Source organism: Poeciliopsis prolifica, unplaced genomic scaffold (assembly GCF_027474105.1).
Source record: "Poeciliopsis prolifica strain line A6 unplaced genomic scaffold, Auburn_PproV2 SCAFFOLD104, whole genome shotgun sequence".
Classification (NCBI taxonomy): Eukaryota; Metazoa; Chordata; class Actinopteri; order Cyprinodontiformes; family Poeciliidae; genus Poeciliopsis; species Poeciliopsis prolifica.
This window is the reverse complement of record NW_026562479.1, coordinates 122,785-146,784: the sequence shown is the minus strand read 5'-3', so window position 1 is coordinate 146,784 and position 24,000 is coordinate 122,785. Positions and strand designations below refer to the sequence as shown.

The 24,000-nt window shown below is 37.6% G+C and overlaps 1 protein-coding gene across 6 annotated transcripts in view; it reads right to left on the bottom strand.

Moving 5' to 3' along the window:
* Positions 1-24,000, bottom strand: part of LOC129354138 (magnesium transporter protein 1-like) — a 98,547-nt gene that overhangs the window by 24,091 nt on the left and 50,456 nt on the right. For 4 of the 6 annotated variants that reach the window (XR_008605125.1, XM_055023635.1, XM_055023637.1 and 1 more), the window contains exons 9-10: positions 4,932-5,083; positions 829-944 (exon numbers count right to left, since the gene is read on the bottom strand). Coding sequence is in view for 5 of the 6 variants with exons in the window: in XM_055023635.1 (XP_054879610.1) it covers positions 829-944; positions 4,932-5,083 (268 nt within the window). In the remaining variant the exon portion in view is untranslated. Of the gene's footprint in view, positions 1-828; positions 945-4,931; positions 5,084-7,202; positions 7,900-20,099; positions 20,561-20,640; positions 20,732-24,000 lie in introns of those variants that run through there. The other 2 variants (XM_055023636.1, XM_055023639.1) reach the window with 2 other exon arrangements.

Genomic DNA, 24,000 nt, shown 5'->3' with positions numbered 1-24,000 from the left:
TACCTTGTACTTGACTGCTTTTTATTAAAATACCTTGTACTTGACTGCTTTTTATTAAAATACCTTGCACCTGACTGCTTTCTATTAAAATACCTTGTACTTGACTGCTTTCTATTAAAATACCTTGTACTTGACTGCTTTTTATTCAGGACGTATATCCTAATTTATTGAATAAGACTGTATGGTATTTGCATTTAAGTTTTAGCTTTATTTTTAAGACTAAAAAACAAAAGGTTTTCCAGTAACTGTCGGTATATCAATGTCCGGCCCCACTCGCCCTCATTCCTCTTCATCACAAAGTTACACTCTTGATGCAACGGCACCAACAGCCCTTTTAAACTGCAGCAAACAGAAAGGGACTGGGACGGACCACTGTCAGTCTCATACCTTATTTGGAAATGGGACCATTGCACTTCGGAAGTGAAGGGGGCGCTATTTCCTATATTATCCACAGGAATATGGATAATATTCCTCTGCTTTTCTTTTGAAATCTGTGATATAGCTTCACCTTTAGGAAGGATTTTCACTCTCACCATGTATTTGAACGTTTCTCTTTTATTTACTTCAGGGCAGCTTACAGTTTTTAAACACATTTTGTAGCTTTCGGTGTACTTCTAAATCTGCTCCTTAGTCGCATCTTTTCAACCCTGATACTGCCTCTACTGGCGTGGGTGTGGTAATAACTAATCTAATTACATTACTAAATCAGAATATCACAAAGTCTTTATTATTTAATATTAATTCTGGTATTACTGGAAACCTAAGATATAAATTCCCCCACAAAAGAACATACCTTTTCATTTTCTTAAGGAAGTAGGGAATTCCTACCTAAAGTCAGTGGAGCAGTTGAAGGTTCCAGTTCTGATTCCAAACTGAGACAGCTTCAGCACCATTTTTCCCCAGTTCGTTTGACTGAACACAGCTTCCTGGTCCTGGGCTACAACCTGATGATGGCACAGTGATAATTAACAAATGTACAGACAGTTGTTTAGTGGGAACAAAACCAATAGCGTCCCTACATATTCAAACAAATATTAGTTTTACAACATTTTACACACATTTGTTTGAGTGTTCCCTTTATTTTTTTGAGCAATATATATATATATATATATATATATATATATATATATATATATATATATATATATATATATAATTTGAAAGCACAGAATCAGTGAAGAATGTCATGAATATGTGTGTAGGGCTGCACGGATTTCAGTTTTATGGCTGATCCCTGGTTACCGATCTTTAAAAAGCCTGACCTGCCAATTTTGATTTTGGCTGCTATGATTTTTTTTTTATTTGTTTGAAATGTCTCTCAATGTAGCAAGAAAGTCACTGAGTCGACTTTCTTGCTACTCAGTGAATATTGTTAACTCCAAACGTGCAGACCAGACATGGTGGGCCAGTCTGACAGTCACACTTCTCACTGTAGAGCAGAAGAGATCAGAGACTGATTTTTAAACCTTTGCTGACAAAGGTAAGATTAAGGGATAAGATGGGCTTCACGTGTAAGTATCGGCCAATCACAATCCCCCAAAATGAAGGAAATCGGCACCCAGAAATCAACTGGTTGATAAATCATGTATAATATGTCCCATATTATACATGTACACTACCGTTCAAAAGTTTGGGGTCTCCCCATTCAGTACTGTAGCTTCTGTGAGGAGCTAAACTGTTTTCAGATGTGTGCACATGGTTGCACAAGGGTTTTCTAATCATCAATTAGCCTTCTGAGCCAATGAGCAAACACATTGTGGAGTGATAGTTGCTGGAAATGGGCCTCTATACACCTATGTAGATATTGCACCAAAAAGCAGACATTTTTAGCTAGAATAGTCATTTACCACATTAGCAATGTATAGAGTGTATTTCTTTAAAGTTAGGACTGGTTTAGAGTTATTTTCATTGAAAAGTACAGTGCTTTTAATGACATTTCAATGTGACCCCAAACTTTTCAACGGTAGTGTATATAATGTGAACAGCACTGCCAGAGATGCAATAAGTGTATAGCAGGTGTGTGACATTATCCACATTGTTAGCAGAAATAGAGGCCTCCAAAACCCAAATTCGCTTCGGGCTCCATAGAGGCTTGGGCCGGCCTTGTGTATGTGTAAATATATAATTTTTTTTTTTTTATTACTTTGTGAAGAATCAACAACATGAAGTGAGACACAATCGTGAGGTGTAAAAATTTATTTGATATTTTAAACTTTAAAAAATAAAAAACTGCAAAGTAGGGCATGCAATATTATTCAAGCCCTTAACTTTCAGTGCAGCAAAACTCACCCCAGAAGTTCAGTGAGGATCCCTGAATGTCCTAAATAACTGATGATACCTGTGTATAATCAAGTCCCCATATAAATGCACCTGCTCTGTAATGGTCTCAGGGTTGAGTTTAAAAGCGCAGAGAGCATCATGAAGACCAAGGAACACACCAGGCAGGTCCGAGTTACTGTTGTGGAGAAGTTTAAAACCGGATTTGGATACAAAAATACAATATTTACCACGCTTTAAACATCTCAAGAAGCACTGTGCAAGTGATGATATTGAAATGGAAAGAGTTAGTAATGGGCAGATGAGCCCTCCTTGGGGCTCATTTGCCAAACTGTGTCGACACTGTGTTGCTTTGCCACTTACAGTGACATCTGATGGATTTAGAAAGCCATTGAAGGCAAATTAAATAAAGACGGGAGTGTTAACTGTTTAATCCCCTTCAAGCTGGGCACATTGATGCCTCAGCATTGTGGAAGTGCTCTGGTTATACTAAGACAAAACTTAGGAGCATATCCTACATTTTTCACCTACAATATAAATAAATGAATCCATGTAAACTAAGTAAAATATCCCATGGAAAGGAATTTGAATAACCTGAAAGAAAAATGATCAAAAAGTGGAAATGAGAATGGAATAATTATTTTCCATTATAAGATCAAAATGATCTCATACGGGAGAAAACTTCTTTTTCCTTAGTTGATCCCATGCAGGTAGTCAAATACGACTTATAAACCAACACAAAGCAAAGAACACAAAGTATCTCCATCCAACAAAACCCACAAACGTGTCAACAGTTTCTCCCTCATCAATACAATTTGCAGCAGTCACATCCAAATAACATGGGAACTGCATCGGTCATGTAGTCCTGTGTCAGTGATACAAGCACTGACACAGGGTTTTTATTTGCCCGGTGCAATTGCCGAGGTTTCGGTGTCTGGCCCATCACCAAAAGGAGTATCAGACCACTGCAAATCTACCCAGACCTGGCTGTCCTTCTAAACTTTCATCTCAAACATGAAGAAGACTGATCAGAGATGCGGCTAAGAAGCCCATGATCACTCTGGATGAACTGCAGAGATCTACAGCTAAAGTGAGAGAGTCTGTCCATAGGACAACAATCAATCGTACACTGCACAGATCTGGTCTTTATGGAAGAGTGGCAAGAAGAAAGCCATTTCTCAGAGATATCCATAAAAAGGATAGTTTAAAGTTCGCCATAAGCCATCTGGGAGATACTACACATGTGGAATAAGGTATTCTGGTCAGATGAAACCAAAATTGAACTTTCTGGCCACAATGTAAAACGCTATGTTTGACGTGTGTTCATCACCCTGAACACACCATCCCCACTGTCAAACACGATGGTGGCAGCATCATGATTTGGGCCTGCTCTTCTTCAGCAGGGACAGGAAAGATGGTTAGAATTGATGGGAAGATGGATGGAGCCAAATACAGAACCATTTTGGTCTACAAATCTACAATGGAATGGTAACATTAGAATGGTAAAAAGAAACTCTAGAATGGGGTTTTCAATCAGTGTATGTGCACTGATCATCTGCACACACACAGATCTGATCAGTGCTTTCCTTGTTTGGCCTCTAAGTTCAGGTGGACTGCCTTGTTTTGGTAGTGTCATAATTTATGCATTCTCAGATGATGGCTTAAACAACACTCCATAAGATGTTTGGACATTTTTTATGGCCTAAGCCTGGTTTAAATTTTTCCAAAACTTTATCCTTGAGCCATCTGGTGTGTTCCTGGGACTTCATGATCCCATTCCATGCTGCTTGCTCACCAATATTCTCCGAGCAACTTCTGAGGCTGTCACAGAGCACCTGTATTTGTACCGATTAGATTACACACAGGTGGACTCCATTTTATCATTAGCAGTACTGCTGCAGGCAAGTGGTTGCACTCATAGAAAAGGGGGTTAAATACTTTTGCTCATTGCACTTTTCAGTTTTTTTTATTTGTAAAAATTGTTTTGAAGCAAGTATAATTTTTTACTTCACAATCGTACATGACTTTGTGTTGGTTTTTCACTTGAAATGCCTATGAAATATATTTGCTTGTGTTTATGATGTGACAAAATATGGAAATGTAACAGTTATGAATATTTTTGCACAACACACATTTATATTTTTTTAATTTCAGTCTGAAATATATGAATTTACACATTTTATATTTTTCTCAGTCTGATGACATTTCACAATATGAAATGAGATATCCAAATTACTCTGTATTTAAGTAGCCTTTTTAATCAAATACTTTCTCACTCTGGGTAATTTACTAAATGTTAAAAATATGTTCACATAGTGCAACTCTTACAGTAGTACAGGTTTTGCGTACTGTCCCCACCTCTGTGTATGACTAATTGTTTTTTTTAGTCCAGCTTGCGGACGGAGATTATAAATTATCTTTACAGAGTAACAGATAGTCTAATGGAAGATTACACAAGAGATGCAAGAGTAGAAGGAGTTGAAAGCAGTATTTCAAATAAATTTATTTGATACTGTTACTCTCAGAGCAGGGTATACCTGCTGCTATTTAAAAAAAAATTAAACAGAATTGTTCCCTGCTTTTCCAAGCTAAAAGGACACTAATCATTTTTCTGCATTTTCTATCCAGGACAACATACAAATTCCCAGTTTTACCTGAACCAGCCAAATTCCATCTTTAGTGTCCTCCACCAATTCATAGAAGTGCATCTCCCCACTGAAGGCTGTAGTTGTGCTGGAATCTCCAGCCTCTGTCTGCTCTCTCGCTTTCTTGATTGCTGAATACAGCTCTCCTTGCGTTAATTCTCCTGTGCACAGAATAAAAAACAGTGGAGCCAAGTGCTTGATTGTGACTTGCACAGTGCTTCAAGATATGTCAGACCTGAATTCAGATTCACTATTGGAGATGGTCTTTTTTTAAAAGTCTACTTTCAAAATTCATCCATGGATTTATTTTTGGTCTAACTGATTACTGTACTGTCTTCACAGGTCTGCCTAAAAGTCATTCAGAGAGCTGCAGCTGGACCTGTAAGCAAAGTTTATTGATAGGGCACTTTCCACAGACATAAAATCACAAAGCGCTGTACAACAGAAATCAACCTTAAACCATATAAAACATAAAACCAACATAAGGAACACAATGAAATCAAGAGCTAAAAGCCTGGGAAAATAAATATGTTTTCAGTTGCTTTTTAAAAACAGAGTCAGCAATATGAAGCTGACAAAAATAACCAGGAACCTGGCCATGTAATGCTCTGTATGTCAGCCCAAGAACGTTAAAACAAATTCTAAAATCAAAGGAAAACCTTAATGCAGAATGCCCTGTGAGATAAAGGTGAGCCAGTCCAAAGCGGAGTCAGAAATACCAGCCAGGACCTTTAGCCTGTTTAACAGAATTGGATCGTGAACAATGTCAAAATCATGATCTAATAAAACCAACGCTGAGCATTTTCCCTCATCTGCAGACATCAACAGATCATTGTGGATCTATTTGCTGGAAAACCAAAGTTATTTTAAATCAAGACTAAAACCCCATCCTAGAGTTTCTTTTTACTCTTGTATTTATATTAACTGAAGTATTATTAATTATAGTCTCTAGTGACATTTTTAATTGTTTTACGTAATTAGTCCTTTTTTATGTTTCACTCTTTGTTTATTGTGACTATTCTGACATTTTTCCCTCTTTCTCTGAATGCTGCCAGTCTTAGCCAGGTCTTGTTTGTAAAAGATCTTTTGTTCTCATGAGACAAACCTGGTTAAATAAAGGTTATTAAAATATTATTAATTATGATGTCAAAACCATGCCATCACCAGGGCATCATTCTTCCACATACACAACATTGCCCGTGTCTGTCCTTATTTTCTCTCTCATTTCACAGCTCAAATAATTACCCACCCCTTCATAACTTCAGAACTACAGCAATAGCACCCTTAATAGACTTCTCTGCACACATCTGCAGCATATCGAAAACTAAGCGGCACACCACTCCAGGGACACATCACCTTTGTTCTTAAAAATCTCACCGGCTCCTGGTTCATCTCCAGATACAATACAAAATAAGTAGAACTCATCATATCTCATTGATCTCTTTCACTGTCACTCTGCCATTTGATATCTTCGTTCCTCTAACCCCATAGAGAAGACACATTTTATAATGTTCAAATAAGAGCTCTTCTATAAGTCAATAGAGCAACTCCATTCACAACTCCAGACCTTAAATCATAGGTGTCAAACTCCAGTTTTGGAGTTCAATTGACCTGCAACGTTTAGATGTCCCTCTGCTGCACCACACCTGAATAGAATAATTAGGTCATTAGCAGGACTCTGGAGAACTGATCTACACAAGAAGGAAGTAAATAAGCTGTTTCATCCCAGTGTTTTGTACCTGTGGCACATTTAAAAACTGCAGGACACCTTGAGGACTGGAGTTTGACACCCCGGCCTTAAATGATGAAATTATAGTAATTTGTATATTGCAGTGACATATCACTTTTTTAGGACACCCAAAAACGCTTTACAAAAAAGAGGAGACTGTAGTGGATAGACCAGTTTACACAGGTGGGTTTTGAGTAATAATCTGAAGGTATGTAGGGAATCAAAGTTAGTCCCACCCTGCCTTCCAGTGAGGTGCTGTGGCAGAGAAGGCTCCATCTCCGATGGTACGTGTTTGGTTCTGATGGAGGTTTGAAAGAATATTTAAACAATTTTCAAATAGGCTTTCATAAGTTAACAAGTACAAAAAAATGACTTGAAAATCTCTGGAAATAAAGAATAAATGTTTAATTTTATATTACATGAAAGTAATTATTTCTAACAACAATCGCTCAGTTTCTAAGTCCTACAGAACAAATTACACACAAAAAAATGATAAGTATTTAGATATTTTTCGAAGACACCTTTCATCCATACGTTCCGAGTAAGTTTACCTGATTTTTCCACCAGTTCGCTGACGTCCTTTTTCTCAGCCAGGCCGGTGTATCCCAGTCCTCTGCACTCTAATATGGTTTTCAACTTATTGTAACTCAGAGTCACTGGATCTACAAGCTGTGTGGCGAACATACCAGTCTCATACCACACTACAGTCTCAAAAATTCTAGCAAGAAAAAACATCATCATGAAATACAGGAGTAAAAAGAAAAGTTTTATCCACATTTTGTAGGTGGAGGAAATCGGAGAGGAGATCTAACATTCAGATTTAATTTGAACGGGCTTCAAACACACAATGAGACAAGAAACGATGTAGAAAACTAATTTCTCCGAGTTCTTGACCTTGTTTGCTTTCTCAGGTGACGTTAGAAATGGTCTGACGTTGGCAGCCCACAAATTCAAACGGTACTTAAAACTCAGTTAGCAAATAATGGCCTCAAACGCATTAGGCTAAACAAAAGGCCTGACAGACAGACAGACAGACAGACAGACAGACAGACAGAGATCCAGTCAAGCACTGCAGGGAACAGCAGTGGTCCCGTCAGCTCCCCTTTCAAGGCCTTTCAAAGTATACGGTAAAAATTATTGACACAAAGATCAACAAATCTCAACCATACCCTACCAAAAAGCTGTGACGTATTTGCAAACGTAGATCGTGGACAATCGTAATCTCACGAGACCGAGGCGAATTGTGAAACGTCATCAAAGTTGGCCCAAGTGCTTTTTCTTCTTTTGATTTTAACGGCAGCTTGCATCCATTATTGTTGCACTACTGCCATCTGTTGGATCCTAATACTTATTCCTGAAATTCTCCCAATGAGCCCGGTATTGAAAAAAACAAGAACAAAAAAACAAAAACGAAAAATCTTCATTACTATTTAACTGAGCAACTACATTCTCAAATTTCAATCCCCTATTAAAACCTATAACCCTTTTTAGTCATCTTCTTTGATTCACATATTTCCTAGAGCTAATCAAAATCTTAAAAAGAGTGCCATTCAAAAATGTGACCAGTTCTTATTGTATTTACAACTATCTCCTGCTTTTTCCTCTAATCCTTGCATCAACTGTATTTTGTACCTTTCCATTTATTTTATTATCCCATCTAATCTACTTTCTTCCCACACTATACTTTTGCCTTCAGATTTAGATAACTGAAGGCATATCAATGTCTTCTTTTGTAATACATACAAACACACCTACGTTAATCAAATTTTATGAAATAATTTCATTTTCTTTAAAAATCAAGTAACTATTTGTATGTTTACTCCCCAAATTCTTCCTCAAAATATCTAATGAGTAATTTATGAGATCATTTTTCTTAATACATTCAAATTCTCTCCTCATCTATATCCTCTCTTTCATATTTATGACATTCTAATGTAACATGTTCTATTGATTCATATTTTCTACAGTGACCACATTTGCCAGTAGAATGCTTTTGAATTTTAAAAAGTGTATAATTAATAATTAAGTCCTGTATCCCCAAATCTCAACTTTGTTATCACTCTTTCCTCCTTCCCATTCCTTTCCTTTCTATTTTTTCTTCCTGTTTTTTCTTCATCCCACCCTTTTTGCCATTTTCCACCACTTTTTCTTGAACAATACTCTGCCTCAGATTTACTTGTTTTAACTGTAAAACTAATAGGATGTTGAATTGCCCTCTTTGCCATTTTATCTGCCCTCTCCTTTTCTTCTACTCCAATATGTGCTGGAATCCACACAAATATAACTATCAAACCCATATTTTGTATTCTGAATAATGTATGAAATATTTCTAATAAAATCTCCATTCTACTATTTGATTGACTATATTTCAAACTTAATGTAGAACTTGAATCTGAACAAATGACTGTTTTTAATGGTTTTATGTCTTCTACTCGATGTAAAGCTAATAATATTACCAATATTTCTCCCGTGTATACTGATAATCCGTCTGTAATTTGTTGTCCTATTTTTATATTAAATTGTGGTTCTACAAAAGTACCAGAATAGAAATAGTTTTACGAAACCTATTCCTATTTTCCCAGTAATTTTTGATGCATGTGTATAAATTTGAATGTAATTGATAATAATTGTTTAAATGTACCTTTCTAAATAACTATCTGTGATGAAAGATTATCTTGTTTCTTTTTCATTATTGGCATATCTACTGTTGCTTCTGGTAGAATCCATGGTGGAATTATTGTTTTGGTGTTGTTTGAGTAATTTCTCATTTTAAATTCTTTTCAATTGTCCATCCAAAACCCCAAATTTCTTTATTTTCTTTTTCCCAACATGGGAATCTCCCAAGTTGGATGATTAAAGTTTTTGCTTTGTAAATTTAACCAATAATTTATTTCTAATTTTGTTCTTCTGAAATCTAACAGCATTTTTCCCATTTCTATTTCTATTGCTGTTGATGTGGGTGCTCAACTGTCCGAAATGAAGAATAGTCTACAGTGGGGGCTTGGCCTTGAAAACATCTCACAAGATGTTAGAAATAACACTTTATGTATATAATATCCCTTACCAAAAAATCCCATGAAAGTCACATGTGATAACGTTCACATGTGATAACGTTCACATGTGACTTCCACGTGACTTTCACACAACTTTTTCATGTGAATGATGGGTGAAGGATGCTCAGATTTTGCAGAACTTTTAACCCTTTATTTTGTATAATTGTATTTGATAAAGCATTTTAAACTTTTATTTCACACCAGTTGGTTATTTTTTAGTTAACTATATACTTTACATTATTATCAAATATTTCTATTAACACATAAATATAAGCATCGCTTTGTCTTAAAGTTGAAGTTTATACCTCTGTCATAACTTAACATTTATTTTGCTCTCAGGCACTTAGTTTATGTAAGTGCCTTTAACCCTCAAAAATGGCTAAACTTTTAGTGGATGCTGAGAACGGGGGTTTCAGGCCATGAGGGAGGCAGACAGTGATGTCCACGTTTTTCAGTAACGAGTAATCTAACGTGTTTCTATTTCAAATCAGGTAGTCAGACTACAATTACTTATCGAAACCACTTTGCATGACTGTTTTCTTTTGTAATTTGCTTTCCTCCACGCGTCTTGGAGAATAACTGCAGTTTCTATGTGACACTGTCAGCAGCGACAGAAACAATGGAGGGAGAGTCGCACTTTGTTGCTGAAAAGGATCTATTTTTGAGTTTCGTGTCCAATTCCATTTGTTGGGGCTTTGGGCTTGTTTTTTTTCTTTCTAAAGTCGCTTGCAGATTTAATGAGTTGTGGTTTTGGGGCTTAATAAGCAGATATAAACCCCAGAATCTGTCTGACATCCATTTAGTTTTAGTCCATCATTTCCCGGATGATCCGTCCCGTTGTGTCTTTGTTAATGTCAAGGTAATATATGACCTCTGAATGACGTCAAGCTTCGCATTGCGCTCCAGAAAACCGCAAACATTGAGACTAATATGAAAAGCGAAATAAACATGAAAACAGCTACGAATGAACAAGTCCGTCAAGTTGTGCGACTAAACGTCATTATAATTATTCATATTAAGATAAGTGTCACTAATCTGTGCAGACATCTGAGTTGTGGAGGCGCTGGAGGAGCTCTGTGCGCTGCGCTCTGGCACCAAACTTCCACAGGGCCGTAACGCACAACCTGGAGGCAGGGCGTATGGAGGGTGGGGGGCTTTAAAATTCTTCTTAGAGTTTTCCATACAATAGTGGACCACGCAAAAACATGCACAAATTACTAAAGTTATTTGTACTGTTGTAACCATTAATCAATCTCTCCTCCAGTTCAACCACATAACTGGAGACACATTGTTGATGTAATCATTATAAAATAACTTGCAAGTAAGTATTGACACAGATTTATGTATTTATCTTGATATTAAGAAACATATTTAGTTTTTCAAAACAATTAATTTTTTTGTCTGTTTGCATGTGGAAAATGTTTTTCGTTGATGTAATTACTGACAGAGCCATAACAAAATATTGTTTTATTCATTTAAATATTAAATAATATACACTTTGTTGGGTCTTGGTTCAATAGTCTATGTACAATCATTTCAATATATTTTAATAAACGTTGAACCAGTCTGGCCCTCGGCTTGTAGCAAATTTGGTGTGTTTGACTTTGACATCCCTGCTTTAGAAGGACTATATATCACTTCACTTCACTTCACTCTAGTTTGGAATTAAACAAACTATCTCTAAGTGTTGTCATTGCCGCTACACCCCCCCTCCTGACCCCCTTCCTTCACTCTCTCCTCTCTCAGTCACTACTTCCTCTTCTGAGAGGGGAGATGTGCTACCAGCTCTCCATCTAACGGGTAAATTGAGTTTCCTAAATCTGCTGGGATTTACCCTATCCAGAACTGAAGTAAACTCTGTTTAAGCTGGTTTCCAGAAAGGATTCGCCTGACTACTAACGGCCTACATCCAGATGTCTCACCCTTCTTCCCCCTGTGAATTAGCCAGACTGAGCAACATACAGATAACTAGTTCCACAAAGCACATCTGTTAACAGTCGCTCCTTCTCTTTTTTACAACTTGCACTTGTTACTGAATCAGGTTAGTTTTAGTGACTCGGGCGAGTCCCAAGGATGTTGTTTTAAATTTGGGCTAAAGCAACCTATAAAACATGACCTAGTTTTCTTCCCCAGAATCAAACATCACAGCCATTTTACTACCATCAAAGAACTTTGAGGTGACTCATTAATTGATCCATTAATCCACCACCTGATTTTTATTTTTTGACAACTCAAAAATGGGTTTTCTTGAAATAAAAATAAAATGATAAAAAAAGTTGCAATCATAAACAAACTCAATGAGAACCAAGTCCATAGCTAATTTAATCTAATATGATACCCTTGTAAGACCTACTGCGGAAGAAACCTGGGGAAAAATCCAACATTTCTAACAACTAAAGTAATAAAATATGGCATGATAAAATTCTTTCACTGCCTTTCTATGTCCCTTCAGGCTATTGAAGTTGATGAATTCCATCACTCGTTCCAACGTTGAGTCGTGGTGAAAGACTGCCATCATTACCACTGGAGGTCCAGGCACTGGTTGGGGTTCTACCAGATTCTCCTGACCACTCACACAGATCTAAAGGTCGAAGGGCACGCTTCCTGGATTCATACCATCCACTGCAAGCTGTTCACCACCAAATCACTTGCCGTTGGAACTCCTGGGGAAGGCCAAGGCACTAGGAGGAGCTTCCAACGATCACCCACCGTCTTAGTAACACGGTGGTGTCAGGTCCGAACCAACCCGAGACGAACCAGCGGATCTTCATCACCACTAAACCCACAAGAAGATGAAGATCCTCTACTGATGCCAGACTCCATCTCTTTGAAGAATCGTTTGAGTTACTACTCCCAAATGATGAAAAAGGCTTATAGTATTAGGGTAAAAGAGGAAATAATATTTTGACAGAAGGAACTGCCTTTTTACCTGGCATCCCTGATGCTTCTGACAATATGAGCAACATTCACGACAAACTGGATAAGTTGTTAAAAGAACAATAAAAGGATTATTCTGATTTTATAGTACATCAGTGGCTTAATTGTTTGGCATTTCATGATTTTCTGTAATTAGCATTTGCCTATGTGAGGGTTTTACACAGACCAGCCAGAGAGGCATTGAGTAAATTTTAAAAATTTTCTTAATTTATTACAAAAAATCCAAAAATAATTTCCAAATGATAAATTGGGCCCAAAATTGAGGTCAACATAACAAACTGCAACCCAGGTAGTGACACAAAAAAACTCAAACAAAAACTGACCTCACTAACAAGACATGAAGGGAACTTAAATAGTGGATGATCAGACCACTGCTAAACACAAAGGGGATAATTAAATACACGAAAACACAAACAAATACTGGAAAACACATTACTAAATCTTTAAAATAAATAAATAGTTCTAAAACTGAACTAACTTGCAAAAAAAAAAAAACAAACATTGAAGAAATGGTGAGATTAAACTAAAGACCAAATTTCCCCTTCCCCTGGCGAGCAGATGGAACGACCCACTGGGGAAGTTGACGGCCATATATGAACATCAGCTGGAAATCATCTTTACCATTTCAGCCGAGGAAACTGGTAACTCAACAAAAGAAATGTATTGCATTTAACAAAAAACACAAAGAACTGACAAAATAAAGTTAACTGCATGGTGCACTACAAATAGCTGACTAAATGAAAACAAATTTAAAGATAAAAATCTAAACTATTCAAACCAATATATAAAATAACATTAAGGAAGAACAGAAAACAATTCCTCTCACTGTCTCTTCTGTGTGACAGCAGGGACAGCTGCTGTCACAGCCCAGTTTCCCATTATTCAATGCAAGATGGTATTTGTTTTCTGGTATTTGTTTGCTGTGCTAGAACCAAAACCTCCATGTTTCACAAAAACACAGAGCCTATTGGTGCATTTTACCACATTTTTCTTCATCCTATTGTTTATATTATTAGTTTAAGATAATTTTTTTTCTTTTTTTTAAAAAGTGATTTTTCTAGAGTCAGAAGAGGGGAATGTGGTGGAAATTTTTAAGATTACTATATAATTATGAGTAAAAGAATGCATAACAGTACAATGATACTTGTGTAATGCACATGCTCATGAGAAAGTCTTCTGAAAGTACTTCTCGGGCCTTGGCATTATTTCAATAGTTATTAAATTGTTTCTCCTCATGACGTGCTTGACTCCCCACGTGAAAGAAGATATGTGTGCTTGCTATCTGTTCTGTAACCAAGTAGATGATCAAACTATGTGAATGGAATGAAACATTCCCTGTAAAACTGTAAGCTGTGTTCAGCTCAATTAGCGAAATATTCTTTTTCTGGTTTTTTCAGTTTTGAAACAGTTTTGCCTCATTCTTTGTTAAAGGAAAATTTCCACAACAGTTTCCAAGGCCACAATACTATTGGACTAAATTTTTGTTATTCACGTTCAATGTTTTTGCTTGTTCTTTGTTGGGTCCTTGTCTTGCTGTCTTGTTGCTACCATCCCTTGAAAAATGAAATTGCCCCCCCCCCCCAACCCCCACCCCCACCCCCACGCAGCTGCTGTTACAATTTTTTGGAGTCTATCTGACCTATGAAAAGCTTCACAATTTTAAAGGCATGCAACTGCCATGTTTTCTTTGGTCCAATAGTGATAACTAGCACTTTATTGAAGCATTATTGAAGCTGCAATATATAACTTTGATAAAAAATATGGTTTCTCCATATTTGTAAAAGCCGTCATCATGTTGTGACAGTTTGTTATGAGACAGTGAAAACAATCAATCTCCTCCAACTGCTCCCTGAATTACTATTGCTAGCTAAAGTAAGGCAATAGTGTCTGTTTCTACTTACCATACAGGCCAATGTATTAATTACTGATCAAAAGATCTTGCCATACAAATTTATTCCTCTGTATTTACTTTAGTTTCTTAGTTTATTCTTGCATCTTGTTCTTTGTGCATTTCTATTTAGTTTTTTATTAGTATTATTCTTTCTTGGTTCATTGTTATGTCCTCTTCAGTTTCTCTCCTGTTGTTAATTTGCTTCCCGTTTTTATATATGTTTACCATTTTCACTCATTATGCTCTTCACCTGCTGCGCCGTGCCGCATAATCATCATGCGCTGATTCCTAGTTCTACCCACTATTTCTAGTTCTACTCTTTTCAGTTCTCCATTAGAGAAGGGACATTTCAACAAATCATCAGTATTACTCTCCTTCCTTCTTAAATTCTTTTTCTTTTAGTTCTCTCTCTTCCCTGCATTTCATTAACTGGTCAATTTTTCCCACTATGTATTTCCACAACTGTATACACTAAAATATCAACCTTTTCCCTATCAGTTACTGTTTTTATAATATTGTTATTAACTCCATGATGAGAATAGTTATAACTCCATTCTCATCTATCCCACCTCATTTTTTTGATCATTTTCCAAATTTCTCCTATCATCGTACTGTTACTAATTGTATCACAAAATTCTCTCCAATATGTTCTTGCTCTTCTTATTGTACTTTTTACTTTTGTCTGTGATTTTTTATATTGTATTAAATATTGAAAATTGTGACATCTTTTAACAAATTTAAATTCCTTATTTTGGTTTTGGGTTCCTCTATCTCTGATAATAATATGGACTGAATGAAATCAACAGTCCGATCAATAGATCATTCACACACCGACTTATTGCATCTCTGACAATGCTGTTCACATTACATCCTATATGCACGTATAATATAGGACACACTTATTGGCCGATTTATCAGCACTGATTTCCTTAACTTTGGGGGATCATGATCACCGAATACATACATGTGAAATAATCTTTTCCACCAATCTTATTTACCTCAGCAAAGATTTAAAAACAGCCACTGTCCTCTTCTGTTCTTCTGTGAGAAGTTTGACTGATGGACATCCCAACCAGGTCATGTCTGCATGTTTGTAGTTAACAATATTCACTCCACTGTGCCCACTCAGCAACGTTCTTGCCACATTCACCGACATTTCAGACAGAAAAAAATTGGTATTGACCTTTTAAAGATCAGCAATTGGAAAGAAAACTGTCCATTGCCTGCAATAAGATGGAATACATGCACACATTTGTGACATTCTTTGATTAGTTGTAATTACGATAGTTAAAATTTTTATTTACCCAAGGTGAGTTCTCACCTGAGAGGGTGGATCAGTACTGAACTGAGTTTGTGCCTGGAAACAATTTTAATCGGAGAAGTTTCACATAACTTAGAAGTTGATGTAAAAATAATATTTGTTTTAGCCACATAAATGATCATGCTCAGCAGCAAATTAATACATGTTGCAAACTAGAGCTTAGAGTAGCTCACTGACATTAACAGTGACAATACAGTTTCTTTGGAAAAATAACTTTAATCGGATGACTGATTACTCCTTGAAAAGGGAACCAAGTTAGATTACTGATTACTTGATTTGGAAAGTAACTAAGTTACATTAATAGTTACTTTTTTAGTTACTTTCAGCAGCTGCTAACAACATCCAGCCATCCATCCACCCTTCTCCCTAACGGGGTCTGGAGGTTCTGGTGCCTCTCCAGCTGTGTTCCGGGCGAGAGGCGGGTTCACCCTGGACAGGGCGCCTGTCTGTCGCAGTGCCAATACTTCATTGCAAGTTATTTTATTTTGGTAACATCAACAATGTGTCTCCACTTATGAGGTTGAATTGAATTGTTTTTTGTGCAACAGTTCAAAAAACCCCCCAAAAAACTTCAGTAATTTTTCCATGTTTTTGTGTGCTCCACTAACATCTGGAAAAGTAGGATTTTTAGCTCCCCTCACCCCAGCCTCCAGATTCTGTCATGGTCCTATGTTTGGTGTCACAGAGCTCCTCCTGTGGCTCCACAACTCAGATGGCTGCTGCACAAATTTGTGACACTTACCTAAATATAATGATGATAATAGCGTTTAGTTGCGCAGCTTAACGGACATGTTCATTGGTGACTGTTGTCATGTTTATTGTCATTGTTCACTTCAGCGGCTCTGACGGAGCCTGTGCCCTGGCAGCGTTGCTCCTCCTATTCTTAGGACTGAACCATTGTTCTAACAATGATAGAAGTGGACCGAAAATTTCATTTTGAATTTTTTCTTAGATGTAAGGCAGATTTATTTTGTTCTTTGTTTTCTATTGCCTTTCATATTGATATTGTTTAGAAAGGTCTATTTTTTCATTTTGGGGTGTGTGTGTGTGTGAGGGGGGAGGAGGGGGGCGGAGCAATTGCAGACTTTTCCAAGAAGGAAAAGTCCAGACCTCCCCGGGATTTCTGCCCATGTGCTGGAGTTGTATGTATGTATTTATGTTAATGTTATGCCCTACTGTATTTCTACAATGTAGGTCAACCATTTGCAGCAATCTATAGAAACCACATGAAAATATGGTTTGTGGCCAGAGAGAATGGGGAAATAGTTACAGCCCAGGTTAAAAGAAGGGGCCCATTCTAGGGAATTTACATAACCTGATAATGTGCTTAGACAACCTAAAACATAGTAAAGTAAATGTAAAATGACAATGTCAGCACTAAGCTAGCTGCTAACAACATTAGATTTCAAACCTTGGGACAACCAAGCTAGGGCATAACCTACAAACCTTACCTTACATATAAATGCTTGTCTTTCTAAGTAACTAAGTAAAATACAATTTAAACAATGATATTGTTTTATGTGCTACGGCATAAAAATGTTACCTTACATGTGATTGCTTGTTTTTCAAAGTAAGTGCCCAATAAAATATTTTAAAATATAATTCAAAAGATGCAATCATTATGTGTTAGAAAGAGGGCACTGCAAACTCTAGCATTTTTAGTTTCTGCACCTCCTGCTTTTAGCTGTAGATTGTTGATCCACTTTTCTGATCTTTTATCGGTACGTTTTTTAAAAATGAAATCCATTGTGACCAATTACCTTCATAACACAAAATATTGTTTATCTTTCTCTCTTTTAGAATGTTTGAAGCAACCGTACACAACAGACTTCAGGCATTTTGAAGCTGGATCAACAGAGCTAAATGGACTGCATTTACTTCCTGATCATCATTATGCGTTGCATAACATCAGCACTACATCATCAGCAACCCGCAATATAGTGGCGATTGTTTGTCAAACCAAACATCCAATAAAAAGTTCCATCAGCCACTATCAGGCAAGATTCATCATGCAGGCAAAATAAGTTTAGTACCCAAACTTGTTGACTGTCTTGGTTGCTTTTATTTTCCTTTTCAGCAAGCAATTACAACTTTCAAACTTTCCTTTGTTCTCCTATTTCATTCTCTTGCTCTTGTAAAAACCAAGGGGCCCCAAACCCAAATGCCTGCTGGTCCTTTACCAGGCCTCTACATTTATAAAGTGGACTGACCCACATTACTTCCTGTATGACTTAAAAAGAAAACCGAAAAATAATAAAACAAAACATAAATTAACCTTATTAAATGTGGTCTTAAAAGTAAACTAGTTGAAATTCTTTTTAATGAATGGAATTGTCTTGCCAGAGGTTTGTTTGGATTCCTAGATTTTGTTCTTAGATGTGACTTTGGTGTTGACAGAGTCCCTATTAAGCTATATTTCTTTCACAAACAGGATTTCCTGTTTAATAAAAAGCCTGGGGGGCAGAGCTGCTTCAGAGTGACTTGGGTGATTGTAACTGAAGCAGTCTCTGAGCACTCTCCTAGCAAGAAAAAAAAACATAACAATTGTCTGTGTCTGTTTTTGCAGATAAAGCAAAGGTGATAGAGTTTAACTCTATCAGTTGTCCTGTGAGCAAGTTTGATTATAGTATAATCTGGACCGCTTATGTATTCAGTTTAATACAGTACTGAACTCTATCCCTACTGCAGTCAAATATCTGGTTCAAAATAGAAGCATTCAAATTAGTTTAAACTTTAAATTAGTTCATTCTCATGGTTGGCTCTGTATATTTCTGAAGTATTTTGGCTGCCAAAGGCCACGTTTGATAACAATAATTAAAAGTTCTCAATGACTGACATTGTCTAGCAAAATGTTTTTACGTCAGGCTACATAGCTGCTACATCAATGAGTGACTATGCTGTAGTTGAGGATATGTTGTTTGCTGGTGAGCATAATCATTTTGTGGCTAAAACAAACATTATCTTTACATCAACTTCTAAGTCATGTAAAACTTCTGTTAAAATCATTTGAATGCATAGAATCAGTACAGTACCAATCCAAATTCTCAGGGGAGAAAGAACTGCTACAAATTTTTTAACACTTAAGAGAAATATATTTAATCAAAGAATGTCGACTGCACCAATTGCAGTTTTCTGGCCAATCCCCGGATCTTTAAAGAGCCAATTTAGATTTTGGTTGATATGATGTTTTTTTATGATATGTTGCAAATTATAGGAAGAAAATCAATGAGTTGGCAACAGAAGGGGGAATATAAACATGCAGATTTTATCTGGTGGGCTGGTCTGTCAGTCACACTTCTCACTGTGAAGCAGAAGAGGACAGAGACTGATTTTTAAACCTTTGTTGACAAAAATAAGATTAGGGGATAAGATGGGCTTCACATGTAAGTATCAGTCGATCACAATACCCCAAAATTAAGAAAATCAGTGCCCAAAAATCAACTAGTTGATAAATCAGTTGGCCAATAAATGTATTCTATTATACATGTATATAATGTAAACAGCACTGCCAGAGATACAAGAAATTTATAGCAGGTAGGTGAATGATTTGATTGCAACCAGTCCACAATATTAGCAGAACTTGAGGGCCCCAAAACCACATTTGGCTTAGGCCCCATAGAAGCTGGGGCCGGCCCTGATCGATGTCGTTTGGTGTGGTTTACTTGTATTGTGAAGAGCTAAAAGCTAGACGTTTAGCATTGTTATTGGGCTCAGTTTCAGGTGGTTGGATGCAGCTGTTGTCTGTGTTTATCATTTCCAATTGAGGTGCTTTGTTTCTCTTGTGTGTTTTATTGTGTGCATCTATTATTAGCAGGGTTTATTAATATTTATGTGTAATTATTATTTACATTCTAATAGTCAGATGTTAACCAGCTGCTAGTTTATAATAATCTTTAAGCACATATATTCCCCTTGGGAACAATTTGGTGTTATTTGTAAAAGGCAAGTACTTATAATTTCTATTTGAAACCACACACCCATAATTTCACACATTGCCTTATTTGTGTGTGTGGGGAAATCTCAAGATTTAATTAAAGACAAGTAAAGCTCAATACTGTACTTGGATGTTATCTCACTTCACTAACTCACCTAAACATATATACCAGCTGTCCTAACCTGACACCCTGGAGTGATTATTAATCTGTAAACAAACCAGCATCAATCTTCATTACGGTTCCACAAGTCTAAGAAAATTATATTTAGGAAATATATGACATAAATTACAAAAAAAAAAAAAAATCCAACATCAAGATAAAAGGGGGAAAAGATTTATTATTTCTAAAATGTCATGTTTAAAATGTCAAATTTAATCAATGTCAAAATGAACAAAACAGAAAATCTTGTGGGAAGTGGAAGTCATTTCATTACCGGTTACGTCTTAGAATCCAAACCAAATCTCGAAACTTAAATTGCTTATGGGGAGGTAATCACTGCGGGGCATGTGACTTTAGTGATTTTGTCTTGTTTTTTATTTTAAACTTGTGATATGTATAGATTTTTTCAAGATCAAAGGACCCAGTATAGCTGCTAATCTTGCTTTTTCCCACAACCCGATGTTAATGCAACTACCCATAGCAATTTATATAAATTATGTGACATTTTCACAACATCTCGCAATAAACTATTTGACACTTTAGAGATTCCTCTCTTCAATTTCACATTTAGGTATAACCGGAGGCCGACTGGGATCTTTAACCCATCAGGAAGCTGCAACAGAGAGAAAAATTATTTTTACCATATTTAGAAATGCTTCACCCATTCAATTGCAATATTGCAGGGATGTCTACCTGTATGGGTATCCATGGTACTTTGCTCTGAAAATGGACAGCAGCCAGCTGAAGCACAGCATCACGAGACATATACCTGCCACGCACATGACTGAAATACACATAATTTTATACTCTTTGTACATTTGATGGACAGATTATTAAATAACTAATAACTTAAAAAGTCATGAACTTTATAGTTCCCTTAATGTGCTGCTGTCAAGTGAGTCAACACTTCTAAATACAGGTTTGCAGACGTTAGCCTCGCATTAAAGATTAGCTTTTTATGTTCATGGTGCATTACAATAATAAACCAGTAGGAGTGCCCATGAAGGTGAAAAAAAAATGGAAGCATAAGCATAACCATCATTCTAGAATTGGCTGCTCAAGGTGGCAGCACGCTGGAGTGCAAAGAAGGATTTTTCATAAAATGAAGACAATTATAGACAACCCTGACCAGACTCTTCATGAGACAGTCTGAGGAAAAACAGAATCTTCAGCCAGAGGCCTCTTCAGAATTGCTGTAATACAAGGGTCTATCCTTTGAATTCATGAGTTAAAACAACATTTAATTTCCCTTTGGGATCAATAAAGTATTTTTGATTTTGAATTTTCTCTTTATTTACAATAAAGATAGATCTATTTAGAAATAGATTAAAAGTATCTCATAATGCTTATCTTCAATGTGCATGTCATTTTCAGAAATTTATTTTCCTACTTGTGAGAAGTAACAACTCTCTTTGAATCATGTTAAAAGATCACCTCTACTATAACCAGAATAAATATTTAATAATTGTACAGTAGATTATTGGAAAAATACCAAGTCAAAGTATTTCATAATAGTTCTCCAAGATATGTATTTGTCTCATTTTCAGGAACTTATTATTTTTAACCAAATCTTAAGATTATAACAAACTTTAATAACATGATGTTGAAGATTTATATATAAAATAAATATTGTATATTACTGAACAGTTTTGGAGATAGATCCAGGCAGAGTACAATAATCACCCAGATCATGCTCATTTTTTTGATAATCTTCCTGTTTTAACATGTACAAGTGATAGCATATAAAAATTGTAGAAGAGAAGTCTTATGATTGAACCTTAGGGTCTATAACTGTTCTCATGAAGTGTGATTTGATAAATAATGACACTCATTATTTATACCACCTCGGACTTCATGTGAGGTGGCTTTAAAAGTTGCATTAAAAATTCATTAAAAGTGCCAGTTTTGCATGATTTTGTCAGGATCTGTGTTTTTCTGTGTTCATTTTTGAGTCCCTGAGTCTCCGTGTTGTCCTGTCTTCCCTTCATTATTCCCAGGTGTGTCTTGTTTCCATGATTACCCTCAGTGTATTTAACCCCACCTATGTCTCTGTCATGTTATGTCATCTCAGGGCAAGGCAAATAGGCTCAGTAAGGTAGAAAATAAGACTTCTTTATTTCAATCTGGAGAGACTCAAACGGAGAAAGAGAAGCGATTAGATGGTTTACTAACATGTATGATTAGGAGTCTTTGGCGCTCGGGCCCCGGCTGAGGACGTCGGGCTGATATAGCGATAAGCTCGGATGAGCGTTCCAGCCGCTGATAGGAACGTCATCCCCCCAAAAGGAGGGCTGAAGCCGGGGCTGAGGCCAGGGCACGTGGCGGATGCAATTGATGTGGAGTGAAGCTGGCAGCGAAGGCTAGCTTGGAAGTTACGTGGCGAGGGATGATAAAATGCGGTGGAAGGCTAGCTGGAGATGTTATAGAGCGAGAGATGGTGAGGCACGAAGGCCGGCTAGGGATGTTACGTGCGAGAGAGATGATGAAATGTAGATAGATGAAGGCCAGCTAGGGATGATACGTGCGAGAGATGATGAATGCTGGTAGATGGAGGCCGGCCGGGGATGTATGTGCCAAAAAAGCTGGTAGATGAGGGCCAGCTAGGGATGATACGTGCGAAGGATGATGAATGCTGGTAGATGGAGGCCGCCTAGGGATGATACGTGCGAGAGATGATGAGATGCTGCAGATGAAGGCCGGCCGGGGACGTATGTGCGAAAAAATGCTGGTAGATGAAGGCCAGCTAGGGAGGATACTTAGCACGAAATGATAAAATGCTGGTAGAAAAGGCCGGCTCGGGATGTTACGTGCGAGGGGTGATAGAAGCTGGTGAAGAAGACCCGCTTGGATGTTACATGCGAGGGTTGGTTAAAAGCTGGTGGATGAAGACCAGCTATGGATGCTACGTGCGAGGGATGATGCTGGTAGATGAAGGCCAGCTAGGGGTGTTGCATGCGAAGGATGATGAAATGCTGGTAGGTGGAGGCAAGCTGGGGATGTTGCGAAGCGAGAGATGATAAAATGCTGGAAGATGAAGGCCAGTCGGGGACGTAACATGCGAGGGATGATAAAACGCTGATAGATGAAGGCCAGCTGGGGCTGTACACAGCGAGAGATGATAAAATGCTGGTGGATGAAGGTCAGTCGGGGGCGTTGCGTGGCGAGGGATGATGTCGCTGGTAGATGAAAGCCAGCCGGGGACGTTACGTAGTGAGGGAAGATAAAATGCTGGTGATGGGCCGGCCGGAGATGTACGGGGAGAAGGACTACAAATTCTGGTAGAAGAAGGCTAGCCGGAGCGGATCGATGAGGCTCTAGGTGAAGGATAGAAGGTGAAAGGCCAAAAGAAGTAGTTAAAAGGGGAGGCGAAGGTAGGAAAGCGGGATAATAAACTAAACATAGGTTGGCGGTAAAAGGGGGAGATGCCATTAGCTGAAAAGGGGGTGCTCGAGCGAGAGAGAGAGAAAACGAAGAAACGAAGCAAAACACACTCATGATTTTTGACGGCAGAGCATCATGGGCGTCTGGGATTACGTCGGTAAGGAGTCTGGTAATGAGTATGCAGGACGAAGGACAAAAAAGAAAGCATGACGTTTGCTGAAGAGGGGCATGCACCCGATGAGGTTGAACACCACCACCAGTGAATTGCGCAGTGCTTACCTAGGCACTGAGAGAACGTTGAGCTGCAAGTATGGAGGACAGGTTGGACATATGTAGGAGGCATACGCGGAGGCTGACCATCGACAGGAGCTGCTGAAGCGTCGTTGAGGGAATTCCCTGAGCGGCTGCAGATGTGGCCGCCCCTATTCTGAAGGAGTGCCCTGAGAACTGACCGGGAGGGAGGTGGATAGCGGCTAAGAGAAGTCGGAGATGTTTGAGAAACCAGGATGAGGTAATGGGAGAGCCTTCTCGAGTAAGAAATAATGCTTCGGAGGGGAAACTAATCTTACGCCGTAAAATCGCAAATTTGAACATGGCGAGGAAGGGGCAAAAAGAACTATGGTTACGGGCTATAACGACGGTGCAGGCGCCATTGGAGTGTTTTAGGGATAG